The sequence below is a fragment of the Silurus aristotelis genome (assembly GCF_946808225.1).
Source record: "Silurus aristotelis genome assembly, chromosome: 7".
Classification (NCBI taxonomy): domain Eukaryota; kingdom Metazoa; phylum Chordata; class Actinopteri; order Siluriformes; family Siluridae; genus Silurus; species Silurus aristotelis.
The window spans coordinates 1,464,929-1,482,253 of NC_139580.1; the positions used below are offsets into that span (position 1 = coordinate 1,464,929).

The 17,325-nt window shown below is 43.0% G+C and overlaps 2 protein-coding genes and 1 long non-coding RNA gene across 9 annotated transcripts in view; 2 read left to right on the forward strand and 1 right to left on the reverse strand.

Annotated features, from left to right (window-relative positions):
* The first annotated feature begins 1,074 nt into the window (after positions 1-1,074).
* On the forward strand, positions 1,075-3,626 carry tmem42b (transmembrane protein 42b). Its single transcript, XM_083546756.1, has 3 exons — positions 1,075-1,545; positions 1,661-1,807; positions 3,281-3,626. Exons 1-3 carry the CDS (start codon positions 1,369-1,371, stop codon positions 3,422-3,424), a joined length of 468 nt encoding a protein of 155 aa, XP_083402882.1. The 5' UTR covers positions 1,075-1,368; the 3' UTR covers positions 3,425-3,626.
* An 871-nt stretch (positions 3,627-4,497) lies between these two features.
* Positions 4,498-7,218, forward strand: LOC310728896. Of its 4 annotated transcripts, XR_014534369.1 has the most exons (4): positions 4,498-4,517; positions 4,549-5,280; positions 5,403-5,587; positions 5,646-7,218. It is a non-coding gene; the product is annotated as an uncharacterized lncRNA (long non-coding RNA). The 4 variants fall into 4 exon arrangements; XR_014534370.1 differs by having other exon boundaries at positions 4,504-5,280; XR_014534372.1 differs by lacking the exons at positions 4,498-4,517; positions 4,549-5,280 and having other exon boundaries at positions 5,379-5,587; positions 5,646-5,709; positions 5,765-7,218.
* Positions 7,219-10,817: 3,599 nt separating this feature from the next.
* Positions 10,818-17,325, reverse strand: part of zdhhc3b (zDHHC palmitoyltransferase 3b) — a 13,368-nt gene continuing 6,860 nt past the window's right edge. For 2 of the 4 annotated variants that reach the window (XR_014534361.1, XR_014534362.1), the window contains 6 exons: positions 15,205-15,329; positions 14,915-15,011; positions 13,582-13,663; positions 12,997-13,127; positions 11,891-12,438; positions 10,818-11,744 (listed from right to left, as the gene is read on the reverse strand). Coding sequence is in view for 2 of the 4 variants with exons in the window: in XM_083546742.1 (XP_083402868.1) it covers positions 12,280-12,438; positions 12,997-13,127; positions 13,582-13,663; positions 14,915-15,011; positions 15,205-15,329 (594 nt within the window). In the remaining 2 variants the exon portion in view is untranslated. Of the gene's footprint in view, positions 11,745-11,887; positions 12,439-12,996; positions 13,128-13,581; positions 13,664-14,914; positions 15,012-15,204; positions 15,330-17,325 lie in introns of those variants that run through there. The other 2 variants (XM_083546742.1, XM_083546741.1) reach the window with 2 other exon arrangements.

Consider the following 17,325-nt stretch of genomic DNA (forward strand, 5'->3'; position numbering starts at 1 on the left):
TAGAACATTGAAAGCATATCAAATGTTAAAACTGAGAAAATGTACCATTTTAAGGAAAAAATAAGGTTAAATGTAATGGCTGCAACACGTCTCATAAAAGTTGGACGGTGGCAACACAAATCTGGAAAAAACAAATATTATTAAAATAAAACAGATGGAAAAAGATTCAGTAAATAATGAGGTTAACTAACCGCAGGTCAGTGAGATGATTGGAAATTAAATATTGCATCTTAAAGAGGAAGAGTCTCTCAGAGGTAATGGGTGGAGCTTCACCAACCTGTGAAAGACTGTGTCTACAATCTGTGGAACAATTTGACAATAACGTTCCTCAAAATCAAATTGTGAAGACTGAATATTTCATCATTTACAGACCGTAATATCATCCAAAGGTTCATGAAATCTGGAGAAATCTCTGTGCACAAGGGAAAATAAAATAAAATAAAATAAAATAAAATAAAATAAAATAAAATAAAATAAAAATACAACAAAGAAGACCCAGGACAGTCGAGAAGCTATAATTATACAAGAAACTGTGAAACTCCCAAAACTCCAGTATACAAACTGCTGTTAAAAGAACAGGAGTTTCTACACAATAGAAAACATGGTAATGTCCCAACTGTTTTTTAAATGTGTTGCAGCCAACTAATACAAAATGTCCTCGTTTTCCCTTAAAATCGCACATATTCTTAGTTTTAACATTTAATTTGCTTTTCTATGTTCTATTGTGAATAAAATACAGGTTTGTGATTTACAAATCATTGCTTTCTGTTTTATGTATATTTTACATGGTGTCCCAGGTTTTTGTGGATATGAGGATGTACTTGGAAAGACACAGGACATTTTATATGATGTGATAAAGCCATCATGTGTTCATCATATGTTAGAAAATGTATTGAAATAATAATTTTTTAATAGCTAATAGTAATGTTCTGTGATCCTGACCAGTACAGTGACACATTTCAGCAACGTTTTATGCTAATTAAGGGCATAAATCCATTAAATAAACAAATAAATAAATAAACACAGTAACGACATTAAAATTAAAATAATATTTGCTAAAATATTTGAATATGCTAATAGAATTGTCCCCAGTAGTGCACTAGGAGCTTTGATGTGCACTATCTAGTGCACTACACGTGCTCTGGTGGTGTGCTGATGAGACGTGGACCAGCGATCAGATGATGATGTGATGCTGCGATCAGGTGATGATGTGATGCTGCGGTCATGTGACCAGTAAGGCGCTCTCATTCTCCTGGAGGACGTGTGGAGGTTCTCCGGGTCTCCTGGCGCTGGTACGCAGCTCTCCTGTATCTTCTCCCTGTGAAATGGCGCGTTGGGCGGAGTAGCGCGCGCACGGAGAAGGTCGCCATGTTCCCCGGGGTGGTATACGCGCTGCTCGCGGGCTTCCTGGGCGCCGTGGCCTCGTCCTCCGCTAAACTTTCCCTGGGCACGGATTATCTGAAAGGCGTGTGTGAGACGGGACTGAGGACGTGGGGCGAGAGGAGGACGTTCCGACACGCCGATGAGACCTCCGCGTGCGAGTGGGTGCGTCATCAACCGACCTCTCATTCATCAATCAATTATCACAGAATCAATTAATGAATTATTCCGTGGGAGTGGGCGGGGCTTGTGTAAATGATGCATATTGTGTGTGTTGTAGCTGCATATCCCTCTGCGTCTGCTCTGCGGTGGTCTGCTCTTCACCTGTAATGCTGTGATGTGGACCTTCCTCTCCAAGGCCCTCAGGTACTCCTCATCTTCTACCCGAACCACTGTGACCACCACCGCCTCCAACTTCATCTCCTCTGTGAGTACCACCAAACGTTTCTCTGTCACACCTTTTCACCATTTACCTTTATTACACGTGAAATAAACGTGTCGATGTAGAAAACCAGGTAAAATGATTGTAGGTTCTGCCCTGACAGTATCGCAATGGTCAGATTTCTTTTGTGTGTGTGGATAGATAGATAGAGAGATGGATGGATGGATGTGTAGATAGATAGGAAGATAGGAAGTAAGACACAGGAATGTTTTGAACTGTGAATCCTGACATTTTATTGGAATCCAAACCTCCAGCCTGACTCCGCCCCCTCGTTTCAGCTCAGAACTGAATTAAAATGTCATTCTTGGTACGTTTGAGCTGCAGAAAGGTAGACCACATTTTAATTAGCATCATCCTTGTTCTCAGAGAACCTGAGGTTCTCTCAATATTCAAGAGCGAGAAGTTCCTGCTACAAAACTGAGAACTAAAACATGGTGCTTGGATGAAAGTGTGTGTTTTGATACCCTGCTGGAGTTCTCCTGATGTCCTTCAGTCAGAGTATGTTCTGGGCGTGGCCCTGTCCTTCAGCAGGGGTTAGTTCTCTAGAGCAGAATGCTTGAGCCATTTGCTGGAGACAGTTATTTTAGCTTCTCACAATGAAATGACGCTAATCTCGTGGTTTAGTGATGTGCATGTCTCCCAGTATCTGTCCTTGACCTTGTTTGACCTTGTGTTATAGAGATATTAACAAGTGGACAGATTACTGCATCATCATAAGTAAATGTTTCAGATCTCATTAAATGTCTGTGGAATTTAGATTCCAGAAAAACAAATGGGTCATGAAATCTATTTGCAGATGTTATTACTGATCTCAAGTCCATGATGGTCTTCAGTTCTACTGGAATTCTACTTCTCCAGCGAGAAATGACTACAAATGGATTGACATACGTTATATGACCAAAAATATTGGGACACCCGACTTGGTGTGTTTTTTTTTTTTTTTTCTCCAGACTGCAGCACATAATTGTATCAGAAGTCTTTGGATGCAGAAGCATCCAAAGACTGACTGCACCCAGGAACCTCCTCACCTTCTCACCTACATCACTACTTGACCTTACTAACACCCTTGTAGCTGAATGGATCTCCACAATCATCCAATGGAACATCTTCCCAGAAGAGTGGAGCTCATTAGAACAGTGAATGGAGACTGAATGTGGAATAGGATGTTCAGAAAGAAGCAGGTGGTCAGGTGTCCACACATTTGACCATACAGACCAATTTGCTTTCATAATAACCTCCATCTAAGGATGTTGAGGGTCAGAGCTCTATAGCAGGAGATCTTCCACTTTATCATGCTCCTGCATCCTGGAGAAGAAGCACATATGGGTGGAAAAGTCGGGTGTCCAAATACTTTTGTCAGTATTGTATAGGTTTAACCATAATCAAATAAAAATTAATTTGGAGTCTCAGATCATTGCGAGTATATTGAAGATGTTTCCTGTGTCTTTGGTTCCTCAGGCTCTCCTCGGGCAGCTCATCTTCGGGGACAGCCTCGTGGCTCTGTGGTGGGTCGGGGTCTCGCTCACACTCTCGGGTCTCCTGGTGCTCCAACGCTCTTCCTCCACCGACACACACTCCGAGACCTCAAAAAAGGATGAATGAGATGACGTGAAGTGAGGACGCGAGCGACGTGACGTGACTTGACGAGCGACGTGACGAGCGACGCGACGAGCGACTTGACGAGCGACGTGATGTGACGAGCGACGGCGGCTTCCAGAGATTTACAGAGCTGTGATGGAAAAAAAAACACAAGCTTTGGTTATTAAAATGTATCTTCTCACAAAGCACATGCAGAAAGGTTCACATTAGCTCATTACTCATCACCTGACTCCGCCCCCTCGTCTCATTACATCTGCGCTCAGGAATCAGGATGTTCGGCACATTCAAGCTCCAAAGAGGAGAACTTTGTTAAAATGAGCATCATCTGTGTTCTTCTTGGAGAAGTTGATAGTGGGCAGGACGGCCATTTTGATTTCTCTCAGCCTTGATGGAAGTTTTAAGAAGAAGATGGACAGGAATTTCCTCATGGATTCTTGGGGTCCCTTTGTAGGAGCAGAAAAAGGTTCTGACTCGGGGCTTGAAAACAGTCACAGATCCTTTTGGTTTTTTTTTTTGTTGTAAACACCTCATGATACCATGACAGGAGCTTTGTGTGAATATTGGATCATACCTAAGACTTCAGTGCTGCACCTGCTGGTGTGGGTTGATGGAGGGATAAAGACGCTAAAGAAAGGAAAGCAAGAAAGACGTTCCTCTTCTACAGGTCCTAGCAGGTGTTTTTTTGGGGGGTTTTTTTCTTCCCCCAACTCACATCTAAGCACAGGCTAGTTAAACACAAGCTAAATGTGCTACATGCTAGTTATCATAGTGTAGTCACTACGTACGCTCACTAGAAACACAGATCATCTCTGCAACTTCATCACAACCTCTGTTTTATTCAAATCCTTACATTCAACCACAGCTTCCTACAACAGCATGCAGCAGCTGGTGTGACCTCGGCAGCTGTGGGCATCTCGAAGGGAATGTTATGAATCGTTTGGATGGTGGGTGGAGAGGAGGGTGTAGAGGGGGTGGGGAGGGGGGTGGAGACGAGGCTGCAGTGGTGGGGAGGTGGGTGGAGAGGAGGATGGAGACGAGGCTGCAGTGGTGGGTGGAAAAGAGTATGGTGGGTGGGAGGAGGGTGGAGAAGAGGGTGGTGGGTGGAGAAGAGGGTGATGGGTGGAGAGGAGGGTGGAGAAGAGGGTGGTGGGTGGAGAGGAGGATGGAGAGGGGGCAGGAGAGGTCAGTACAGTAGTGAACAGTATGGTTACATGAGTTCCTCTGAGCCTCTGCACTTCTTCCACGTGATGAACTCATGATCTAGAAACAGCTCTACATTAATCAGATACTTTTTTTTGTTTTCTCCATCTGTATCCATCTTAGATCTGCGTGAGAACATCACAGATTCTCATCATCTCCTCCATGGACGCGTCACTGTGACCTGCACGGATGCAATAACGACCAGCACAAATCTCTGAAACGAAGCCGTCGCTCGTCTTTCTTTTGCGTTTGAAAAAAAAAAAATCAATACCTGACGTGCTTTCAGGAACGTAGCACCAAAATGCACAGCTGAATCCAGAACTTCCATGACCTCCTTCATCCAAACCCAGTGTACATGGAGTTTCAGCAACATCACGCCACATCTTTCATGCTAAAAATAAGTGAAAGCTAGCGCGCACGTAAACATGCTAGTGAACACGCTAGTGAACGGAAATCGTTTATTTACTTCAAACAGCCAAAATGAACCGATGCTAATGAATAAAAATGTAGCTAACAGGCATGTAAACACACTGCGGCTCAGGTTCTACCTACACGCTAATAACAGTGCTAGCGAGATCTGTTGAACACGCTCATGCTAATACCCAGGATGTAGAACACGGGATATTATTCTTAGACAATAAGTCAGTTTAATTAATTGTGTAAAAACTGCTAATAGTTATAGAAGAAGAGGAAGTAATTGTATGCTAGCAGTTAAAAGAGAGCAAGTAATTGTATGCTAACAGTTAAAGAAGTATTTGTATGCTAACAGTTAAAGAAGAAGTAATTGTATGCTAACAGTTAAAGAAGAGGAAGTAATTGTATGCTAGCAGTTAAAGAGGAAGTAATTGTATGCTAACAGTTAAAGAAGAGGAAGTAATTGTATGCTAACAGTTAAAGAAGAGGAAGTAATTGTATGCTAACAGTTAAAGAAGAGGAAGTAATTGTATGCTAGCAGTTAAAGAGGAAGTAATTGTATGCTAGCAGTTAAAGAGGAAGTAATTGTATGCTAGCAGTTAAAGAAGAGGAAGTAATTGTATGCTAACAGTTAAAGAAGAGGAAGTAATTGTATGCTAGCAGTTAAAGAGGAAGTAATTGTATGCTAGCAGTTAAAGAGGAAGTAATTGTATGCTAGCAGTTAAAGAGGAAGTAATTGTATGCTAACAGTGAGGATTCTCCTCAGTTCTCTTAAGTAATTAAAATTAGCTGCTAAATTGAAATAGAATTCGCAGCTTTATATCGTAGTTCTTGTGAAAGATTCAGTGAAATAATCGCTAACAGCTGAACACGTTTTTTTTTTTTGCTGGCCAACTGTTTCACGTCATCTCTTTTTTTCACGTGAGCGCTGCTGCTTTTTCTGAATTGTTTTTTTGAGGAGAATGTTGGCCTTCAGACTGCTCGTGTGTCTCAGCAGCAAGTCTGCGAGTCTCTACAACTTTTAGGATCCATGTAGCAAAACTCTGAGACGATGAGGCCTGCGTTTCCACTCCGCTGTGACTCTCCGAGGCTTCCAGCATCCAGCTGATTAGGAGAACCTCCAAGCTGGATGCCTTTTTTTTTCTTTTCTCAAAATCCAAAGTTGTTTACGTGGAGTGTCTGTGAAAAGTGTGTTTTATGGTGTTTGAGAGACACGTGTACGTTCCTTCTGTTTCTATGCAACTCGCTAATGTAACTCTGAAGACGTCGTTTGACCAAACAAATTAATACTTTTCCAGACTTTTTCATTGCAAAATCCTCCTCATCATGAAGAACAGTTTTACACTCTCAGCATCAGGACACTTCGGTTCTCCAAACGTTCAGCTGAAATACTTTGCCGTGCCTAAAACTCTCCAAAGATCATCTTCACTAGGAGGAGATTTCTAGTAGATTCCAGAGCAGTTCAGTAGGATTGAGGTGCGGTGACTGAGCAGGTGGTTCCATGATAGAGATCACTTCAGACGCCTGTCTGCTCTCTGAAAAACACGTACAGAACTCAGACGTGTGCTTCAGCTCATCGTCCAGACGGAACTTCCTGGTGTTGAAGTGTGGAATGGGAGACATGTTGGTTTAGGATTCCTTCTACTTTCCGGAACCTTCTCTACTTCAAAACAACCCCAAACCATTAACCTTCTGATCACATCTTCTCTCCTGGTCTCCTTCTCACACAAGTTCTTCTGCTGGAGATGCAAATCTTCCATTTTGACTCCACAGAACTTCATCCACTCATTCACATGTTTTTACTTTTTACTATAGAAACAACAGGAACATGCAGAAGCCCCGCCCTTTTCACAGACACTTTATTATTTATGGGAATATTTTGGTGTGAATCCCTGATAATGTGAGAGATTTCTATACTCGATCTGAGATGCTGAGGCTTTTTTCTGTATTTCTTCTGTTTTTTTTATCTTGAGCTAAACGTCTGCAGCTGAAGCTACAATTCGTTACGTCGTTTTATTTCGTTAATGTCGTAGGAATGAGATCCAGAATCACCACGTCAGTAGAATAGATACAGATTCAGCATGAGGTTCCTTCGTATTTATCCGGTTAAATAATAATGTCTGTCTTTGTTCTTGCTGCTAATACAATATACACAATACAGCCAAAAGTTTGTGGACACCTGAGATTGCTGTGTGCATCGTTTTTTCTGTGATAATGAGCTCCACTCTTCTGGGAAGATGTTCCACTAGATTTTGTGGAGATTCATGCAGCTACATGTAGCTGAGGTGAGGAGGTACCTGGGGTGCAGAGTCAGCGTTCACATTTATTCATGTTCAATAGGGTTGGAGCTCTATAGCAGGAGATCTTCCACATCTTCCAACCCATGGTTGTTAGATCTTCATGGAGCTGGCTTTGAGCACAGGGGCATGGTCATGCTGGAACAGGTTTTGGGGCTCCTAGTTCAAGTCAAGTATCCAAAGACAACTGATAAATTTTGTCTCCAACTTTGTATAACATTTAGGAAATAGGAACTGGAGAAGTCAGGTGTCTAAATACTTTTGGTTAGTGGTGTATATTATGGGAGTTTTACTGGACATGAGCCAGGCATCATATGGGTTCCTCCACAAGTATTGGAACTGTAAGGTCATTAAAATAAGCTTTTTGCTACACAGAAGACGCAATGAGACGATGGATCCTTCTCCGTTCATTCTTCTCTTCAGGAGGTAAAATGCTGCTCAGTTGGGCTGAAGGTCTGCTGATGGACTTGTCCAGTCTAAACCTTTCCCCTTTGCCCTCCACTGAAGTCCTCTATTATGACTGAGGTGTGTGTTTCTTCATTATGAAGTTCCTCCTGATCAGATCAGTGTGCAAATTTCTTCAGACTGTTTCTGGAGACTTCTGAATTGAGTCTGTTTCAGAAGCAGACCATGCAAACCATGACATCACCACTACCTCCACCATGCTTCACCCAACAGCTTAGACTTTTCCAGCATTTTAGATGATGTTCTTCTTAGTTCCTGATCTATTGTGGATCACCACTTATTTCTTTCCTACCTGATCTTTGGATTCTTACTGCTGATGAGATTCATGTGGTATCGACTCTCTTCTGCTCTTAAAATCATCTCCTCACTGTGAGGCCTTCACCGCTGCCCTGTGGAGCTTGTTGGTTATGCAGTGAACGTGATGGAGTAGATATTCAGAACTATTTACACCCCTGGGCAACCTGGAACACTTGTTAGTCACGTGTGCCAATAAATAAATAAATAAATATCAGTCAATAAACCCTGAACTTTCTCATCTGTTATTAATCTTAATCATCTCTGCCTCTTGCTGTTCCAATACTTTTGGAGGATGCTATGTGTAGCTTTAACCTGCTAGCTATAAAACTGCGCTCGCTCTTGGCTATAAAACTCGAGTTGTTTCTTTGTTTAATTGAATGTAATATCAGGACATGCCGATTTGCTACATATCAGCTGTATACGATGAACTAATCATCTGCTGTACATTAATGTGATAAATGTGAAAATAAAAAGAAACGATGCACCATTTCAGTGTGAGGAGGAATCATCTGTTGAATAGATTATACAAAGTGATATCAAAATGTTTAAGAATCGTTCTGTTTACAAGAATGTTCTTTATTTATCTACATTTCCACACAAGCACCTTCCAAATAGTCCTCTTACACAGCAATACAGCGCCCCCTGTGTTCTTCTGGAATATCTCCTGGAAGTCTTCTTTTTAAAGCGTGTCAAGCTTCTTCTGCTATTCGTGTCAGATCTCCGCAGTGGTGTTAAAATGGAGACCTTTGAGCTGCATTTTCATCTTGGGGAAGATGGCGAAGTGAGCAGGATCCAAATCTGGCGAGTAGAGTGGGTGCGGAAGTGAGATCGTGTTGGGTCACGTGTCAGGAGGAGCTCTGCGACAGGGTGCTCACGTGGTCAGAACAGCACCAATTACACAGATCCTGATGTCCACAGGACGATGTATTTTGGCACACTGACTTATGACGGTCGGTGCTCTCTGTGACTGTGCGTGCAGCCTTGTGCTGCCACCTGTTGGCGTGTTACAAAAGCAGTCTCTGAACTTTTTGATAGCACCATGTACATCAGGTGGGAGGAACTCTTACTGTCACCACTATATAACTGCACCTCAGCAATCATATTCTATTAAACACAACTGGACATCTGTCACAATCCAGTTACTTTCTGTTTTCACATTTGTTCTAGCAGCTATAAATGGCCTCGATGTTGTTACCGAGAGCATAAACTAAATGTAAACTGTCCTGAAGATCATCAAACATCAAGCTGTACCTCTTACTAAGCACTGACACTGGAGACTCCTGACTGAACCTCACCTATAAATCTGTTTATTTTGGGCAGCTGATGTGCAGGTGAATCAGCTGTTACTATGGAGACGATATCAGACTGAATCTGTGCTTCTGTCTGTACTGCTGTGATGGAGAATGAATCACCACTACCTGACCTGCAGACCAGACTCAAAAGTGCTGTTGCTCATTAACATCAACTCATTACTATGACTTGACCATGAGGAAGGACACCATAATTGAAAGTGTGTGAGACGTTTCAAAGAACATTCAAATTTATTGCATTTAATTATAAAACACAGACGTTAAAGCAGCTGAAACAAAAACCCATAAGACAGTTAAAAAAAAATCAACGGAAAGATACCGAATACTATTTTTGTTCTGCATCACAAAACCCAAAGGCATAATCTGGACTACAAGAACCGAACGTCCATAGGATGGATTCAGATCTTCTCCTTGTCTGACTCTGGTCTTTAGCAGGTGTTTTGAGAAGGTTCCACCACCTGATGTTTGATCCTGTATCCTGACCGAGATCTACTCTGGGAAAAACGTTCAACGTTGTTCAGGTCCTACAGCAGCAGGAGTGTAGTTGAGGGGCGAGTTCAGGGAGTCCAACCACCAGATCATTATCCCATCGTTTCTCAGTATTTAAATGTACGTATAATACTTCACATCAGACCCATCCAAAGCCAGGAAATCTGATCTGGTGGGTCCCTCAAGCTTCTACAGGAAGAGGGAGCACAATGGTTAAGGCTCAGGGATTAAGCCCTGGTATCACCAAGCTGCCCCTGTATGGGGCCCTTAAGTAAGGCCCTAAACACTGTGTTCCAGGGGCACTGGCTGAACTTTCTAACAATTGGGTATATCAGGGTTTCCGTGTGGTCTTACAGTCACTGTTGTAGGTCTTTAATCATTTTAAAAAGGGCCTAATTTTCCGATGTCCATGTAGTGCTGCCTCGTATTGCTCATTTTAGAAAGTTCATGGGTTTTTGTGGTTCTTTCTTTCGCTGGTCCAAATCTAATTCTCTGTATTACGACTACAAATAAGACCAACATGCAACAACTAATCAGCTTCCTGTTATTGGAGCGAATCTCTCGGATTGTACCGCAGACCTAAAACGCATTTCATTTTGGGGAAGTGCAGGTTTAGTGATATTTGGTTTGATACAAAAACAAACAAAATAATAATTTAGTTCTGGGTTAAAGCAAGTCACCAACAACGTATTTGTGTGTGTGTGTGTTTGATGATGTGAAATCGGTTTTACATTTCATTCTTAAAATGGTCCTAAAAACATTTTAGATGAGGACCCTGCAGAAACCCTGGAAATGTGAAGAAAGAACGTCACTGTGCAGTGAAGTACACGTGAACGCCTCTTCATGCTGGTTTAATAATTATGTGCAATGAGACACAAGTTCAGAACTTAAACCGTGGGATTAAACCGGTGTGTTTTGCACACCGAAGCGGTCTGATTGTACACAGCTATGTTTTAGGTGTTTAAAATTTGTGCAAAAAACCCCCCAATGTTCCAGATAGCGAGCGCTACGTTTAAAATAGCAGGAAAACACAATGAACTGTATAATAGAAAAAGAATGATTGATCAGGAAAATAACGCTTTGGGGTTTGGAGGAATGGCGTATTCTTTGAAAGCTAGTCAACAGTCACCACTTGCCTGATTTCACCCACACTGATTGGTCTTTGTTGCGTGACACAGGAGAGGTCTGAGGATTGGTTGTGAAGATGCCATGAGCATGATGGGTAAAGAATGCAGACGTAGGAGGGTAAATACCCCTCCACCCTGAACCACTTCTTGAGCTACCATGGAACAGGTTTTGACCAAAAAGTGTCATGACTTGATGTTTGTACACTTCTTGATGATGTTCTAGCAGAGTCTTTTCACAGTGGTACAGTGGCCAAGATGAACCATCTTTTTTTTCCCAGAACTTGGGTATCAGTTATTTTCTAGCTGGCTTCACAAGATGAACCATCAAGATGGCGAAGTATCTTGGATACTAAAGGGTCGTCCATCTCATGTTCAGTATACCAGAGCAGACTAATCTAATAACATGATCAGAAGATAAGAGATAATAATCTCCATAATGCAAACTGGAGGAGAAACATTGAGGATTTGAGGGCACCTCTTGTATAAACTTTGAAAAAAAAACAACAACCACTTGTTGCATATCAACGTTGGTAAAAGCTAAACAAACGTTTTAATGCTTAAAAAAACATTACTGGAGGACAAAATAGTTAAAGTAAAAGATAAATGAAAGTGTGAATTGTAGGTCAGAGTAAGATGGAGATCTCCCCGTCTCCGCGAGATGGAGATCTCCCCGTCTCCGCGAGATGGAGATCTCCCCGTCTCCGCGAGATGGAGATCTCCCCGTCTCCGCGAGATGGAGATCTCCCCGTCTCCGCGAGATGGAGATCTCCCCGTCTCCGCGAGATGGAGATCTCCCCGTCTCCGCGAGATGGAGATCTCCCCGTCTCCGCGAGATGGAGATCTCCCCGTCTCCGCGAGAGGTAAAAATACATTATCTGATAGCAGAAAAAAAAGGAAACATTTATATTTATGATACATGTTTCCACTACTGAGGAAGCGATGTAAATGAAATACTGTGGAACATTTCCACTGAAAATGGAACCCCACAGCTTGTTCTGAACGGTGGATGAGAGTGGTCTTGTCCTAAAGGTCTAGTTAGTGTCCTACCATAAACATTCCTTTAATAGACGGAGAACCAGTTAAAAATGTATATATTATACGCACACCAGACAGTGTGAAAATCCAAGTAGAAAAATGACCAAAAAGGCAGTTTTTTTATACACTCTAAGGACACGCCCCTGAATCACCCCTGAAAAGAATGAAATGGAGAATAAGGCCATCTCAGTGCACTTCCTCTGCGGATCAGAACCCAGTCCGAGTCAGACGACGTACTGGAACAGGTCGGCTTTGCCGTGCTCGGGAACGGCCAGCGGATTGAACCATGCTAAAGAGAACGGGTGGCCGAAGACCACTTTCAGGTTCATCCACTTGGACCTCTTGGCCCATCGTCGCTCTTCTTTCTTCAGCTGCTCTATACCCTACAACACGGCACCAAAACAAAACGAGGAAAGACGGAATATTACAGATCAAAAACTATCTTCATGAAGGAGCACCAAACTCTGTGTATTCTGTTCCCTTTCCGTCAGATCCAGCATCGACTTTATCATCAGTTTGTGCTACAGTAGCTTTTACTGTGGGATCGGACCTGATTGGTCTTCTCTCCACGAGTGCCATGAACACATCACCAGTTCTGCTTTATAAGAGCAGGTTTGGTAGGAGCTAACCAGTCCAAACCGGAAACAACTCTCAATACCTGCTGTATTGGAGACGTCTAGACTTCACAGTTTGGCTTAGACTTTGAGAACTGACCATCCAAGGGAACTACTGTAGCCTGTATTTAAAATGAACTTACTAACTTGGGCTTTTTATCACAGGTTTTGTAATGCTGCTGAAGATGTAGGACACTGAGCAGTCTAGAGTTTTACTTCACGCTGCAGTGCTCAAGCCACAGAATGAAACACAAAAAGTCTTGACAGGATGTAGCATCAGTCATGATGACGATACGATCAGCGGTAAGGGATTAGGGTGCAACTCACAGTCTCGTCGGTGCAGATGGAGTGAATCTGGCTACCGAACATGACGGCGGTGAAAATGAAGAAGAGAAGACCCTCGAAACACAGCAGGATCAGCAGGACCACCGTGGTCGGGGGGGAGAAGCTGCTGCACTCTGAGGAGGGAAAACAGACAGGGATAGAGGAGTGTGGGGGACGGGGTATTGAGGGAACAGGAGTATGAAACGATAGATGAATGAAGGAAGGAGGGGCAGGGATGGGAGGATGACACTGGAAATTAAAAGATACAGGGCTGAGGGAAGGGGTGAATGGATGAATAGATGGTACAGTGATGGAGGGATTGCAGAAGCAAAGTGGTGGAAAGATGAAAGCACGTGTGTTAGAAGAATACATCCATGAATATTGGGATGGAGCGAGAGAAGGATTGATTATGAAGTGATGGAATAATTATAGGAAGGGATAGGGAACAGAGGGATCAATATTTGGAATGACAAAGGAATGTAGGATCCAAGGATGGAGGTACAGAGGGATTGAGTGATAGGATGACGAATAGAGGGATAGATGATGGTCTAAAGGAATATTTTCTGAGAGGTATCATGTTGTTCTTACTTGTCCAGTCCTGCTCAAAGCAGAGGATGAAATGGAACCCCACCATGATGAGAGCATGGAGGGATATCAGAGCAATGTACATCTACAACACACATAGAAGAAGCTGCTTCATCAATCAAATAGTACAAGTGGCCATGTTATTCCATTCATTCAATCCTAAAGGAATAATATAGTTATCCAGATAAAACAGAATCTAGAGAAAATCCTACAGCACAAGATTTTTACATCAGAAATGATAAAAGCATGGAAGAAGTGGAGAAGATTGTGAATGATCACCTCAGTGTTCTACTGCTTTTCTAACATGTCTTAGGAATGAGGACTGCCTTTACTTAGAACGTTAGGACTTTAAGCCTCGAGTGTGTAAATGGAATCATCATATGTACTCAGAACCTGGTTGTCTTTACTTAAGGCTTCACTCGGTCAGTCGTTACTTGGCACTAACTCATTTAAGTCAAGTTTATTTCTTTAAAAGCAGCTGTACAGAATTTAAGAGTGAAGGTGAACAGTGTGTGTTTATCCCTGATGAGCAGCCGTGGTGACTGTGGCAAGGAAAAACTCCCTTAGATGTTTTGCAATCCAACGTCCAATCTGATGTGCAGTGATGGACGCTAACATGCAACCGGTAGTCCTGAGAACATTGTAGTAGACTTGTTACTACGGAAATATCTTGACTTTACTTGGGATGCAACTCAGGACTGGAACTTTCTAATGTGGGATTTGATATTTCCTTGGTTCTCCTTCTTGAAGTGGGGAGTGGGGGGAACTGTCCTTACTTGGACCTTCCTGGCCTCATTTGTCTCGACAAAAGACATGACTTACATATCTTTACATAGCGATGACTTGCTTCTTTGGCATAATTTGTATTTATTGTGGAAAAATGTCTGTTAAGTGTCTAGACAGCTGGGATTAGTGATCTAGATCTACATCCCAACTCACCATAATGTAGAATCAGTGTCAGCTTCATAGAAACAAAAAACAGTGCAGAAATTAGTGTAGAATTTGGAAGAACTGGTCATCAATAGAATGAAAAGATTGAAAAGTTTTAATTGTTTGTGTTTCCTGATACCGAATGATCCACGGCGCGGTGTTTGATTACCCTGATCTAGACCTATCTAGACCTCTAATGCCATATGTGGTTGAGAAATGAGTGTAAATTTAAGACGAGAGAATTAAGGTCTCACACACACACACACACACACACACACACACACACGTGATGTAGTGAAAGCATGTGATAAAGCCAAACCGTTAGGTTTGTTTGGAACAGTGTGGGGAACCAGACAGGTTACTGAGATACAGTTAGTGGTTGGAGGGATCAGAGTTCTGCTCTCACCGTAAACAGCACAAAGTATTTCTGGTTGTTTTCACCCACACAGTTGTTCACCCAGGGACAGTGGTGATCCATCTTCCTGATACAGCGCTTACACACACTGTTAGGGAGGAAACACACACACACACACACACACACACACACTGAGTTTCTCTATGAAAGTAGGCCATGGTGCATCTCATAGTCTCTCCCAGCGCTACAGGCTGTGTCTCAAATCACCATCAACCCCTTAACATCTGCACCTTTATGACTTGTGGATATATATAGAGTGTGTGTGTGTGTGTGTGTGTTACCTGCAGTGGTGAGCTCGGTCAGGTTTGATGCTGCAGCATTTAGGACACTTGTAGACGACCTGACCTGGTTTCAGGTGCAGACTGTCAATATACTCTTTAGTGGCGTTTCCCTTCGGTACAGCGCCCTACAGTAACACAACCATACATCAGTAACAAAACCGTACACCACTATACACACACAACCATACACCACCACACACACAACTACATACCACCATATACCACCACACACACAACTACATACCACCACACACAACCATACACCACCACACACAACTATACACCACCACACACAACTATATTCCACCATACACAACTACACACCACCACACACAACTACATACCACCATACACAACCATATTGAGGGTCCATAACAACATTCTTGGATCCCTGGATAGTAGAAGCTCTGTGTTTTTGGTGTTACTGGACCTAACCACTGCATTTGACACTGTGGATCATGCCATCCTCATCTCTCGTCTTCAACATGTTGTTGGTCTGCAGGGTGCGATACTAAATTGGTTTTCATCATACCTCACTAACAGAACTTTTTCTGTAATGCTTAATGATTATTCTTCCTCGGTTGCTCCTCTGTCATCTGGTGTGCCTCAAGGATCTATTCTCGGTCCTATTCTGTTCTCACTCTATATGCTGCCACTTGGTCAACTCATCTCCAATCACACCGTTCAATTTAATTTCTATGCAGACGACCTCCAGATCTATCTTCCTGTGATGCTGAGTAATCGTTCTGCATTGGACCCTCTCCATAATTGCCTTCAGGATATCAAACAGTGGCTTTCTCAGAACTTCCTTCATCTGAATGAAGAAAATACTGAGTACATCATGTTTAGCTTCCGGTGCAGTTTAGGGTGGAGTAGAAGGTCCTGCTGTTCGTGTTCAAGGCCATCAATGGTCTGGCCCCGGCCTACCTCGCTGAACTTGTAACGGTCTACCAACCAGCCAGAACTCTCCGCTCCTCAGAACATACCTGCCTGGTCACTCCCAAGTGCAGATATAAAAAGTTTGGAGGCCGGACATTTGCCGTCCAGGGACCAAAGCTGTGAAGCGCACTTCCAGCTCACATACGATCCGTCACTGTGCTGAGTGTTTTTAAATCGCAGTTGAAAACACATTTATTCATACAAGCTTCTAACACGTAGCTCCTGATTCAACTGCTATTTTATTGTGTAGTTATATTTTGTTGTCTATTGATGTTTTTACTGGAAAGCGCCTTGTGCTCCTTTTGGCTATTGTAAAGCGCTCTATAAATAAAATATTATTATTATTATTATTATTAATATTATAATACACCACACACAACCATACATCATCAAACACCACCATACACAACCACACACAACTACATACCACCATACACCACCACACACAACCATACACCATCAAACACCACCATACACAACCACACACAACTACATACCACTATACACCACCACACACAACCATACACCATCAAACACAACCACACACAACTACACACACACACAGAGTCGGTACACTCACACACACACACACACACACACACACACACACACACACACAGGGTCGGTACACACACTCACAGGGTCGGTACACACACTCACAGGGTCGGTACACACACACACACAGGGTCGGTACACACACACACACAGGGTCGGTACACACACACACACAGGGTCGGTACACACACACACACACACAGGGTCGGTACACACACACACACACACACAGGGTCGGTACACACACACACACACACACAGGGTCGGTACACACACACACACACAGGGTCGGTACACACACACACACACAGGGTCGGTACACACACACACACACAGGGTCGGTACACACACACACACACAGGGTCGGTACACACACACACACACAGGGTCGGTACACACACACACACAGGGTCGGTACACACACACAGGGTCGGTACACACACACAGGGTCGGTACACACACACACACACACACACACACACACACACACACACACACACACACAGGGTCGGTACACACACACACAGGGTCGGTACACACACACACAGGGTCGGTACACACTCACACACACAAACACACACACACAAACACACACACACAAACACACACACAGGGTCGGTACACACA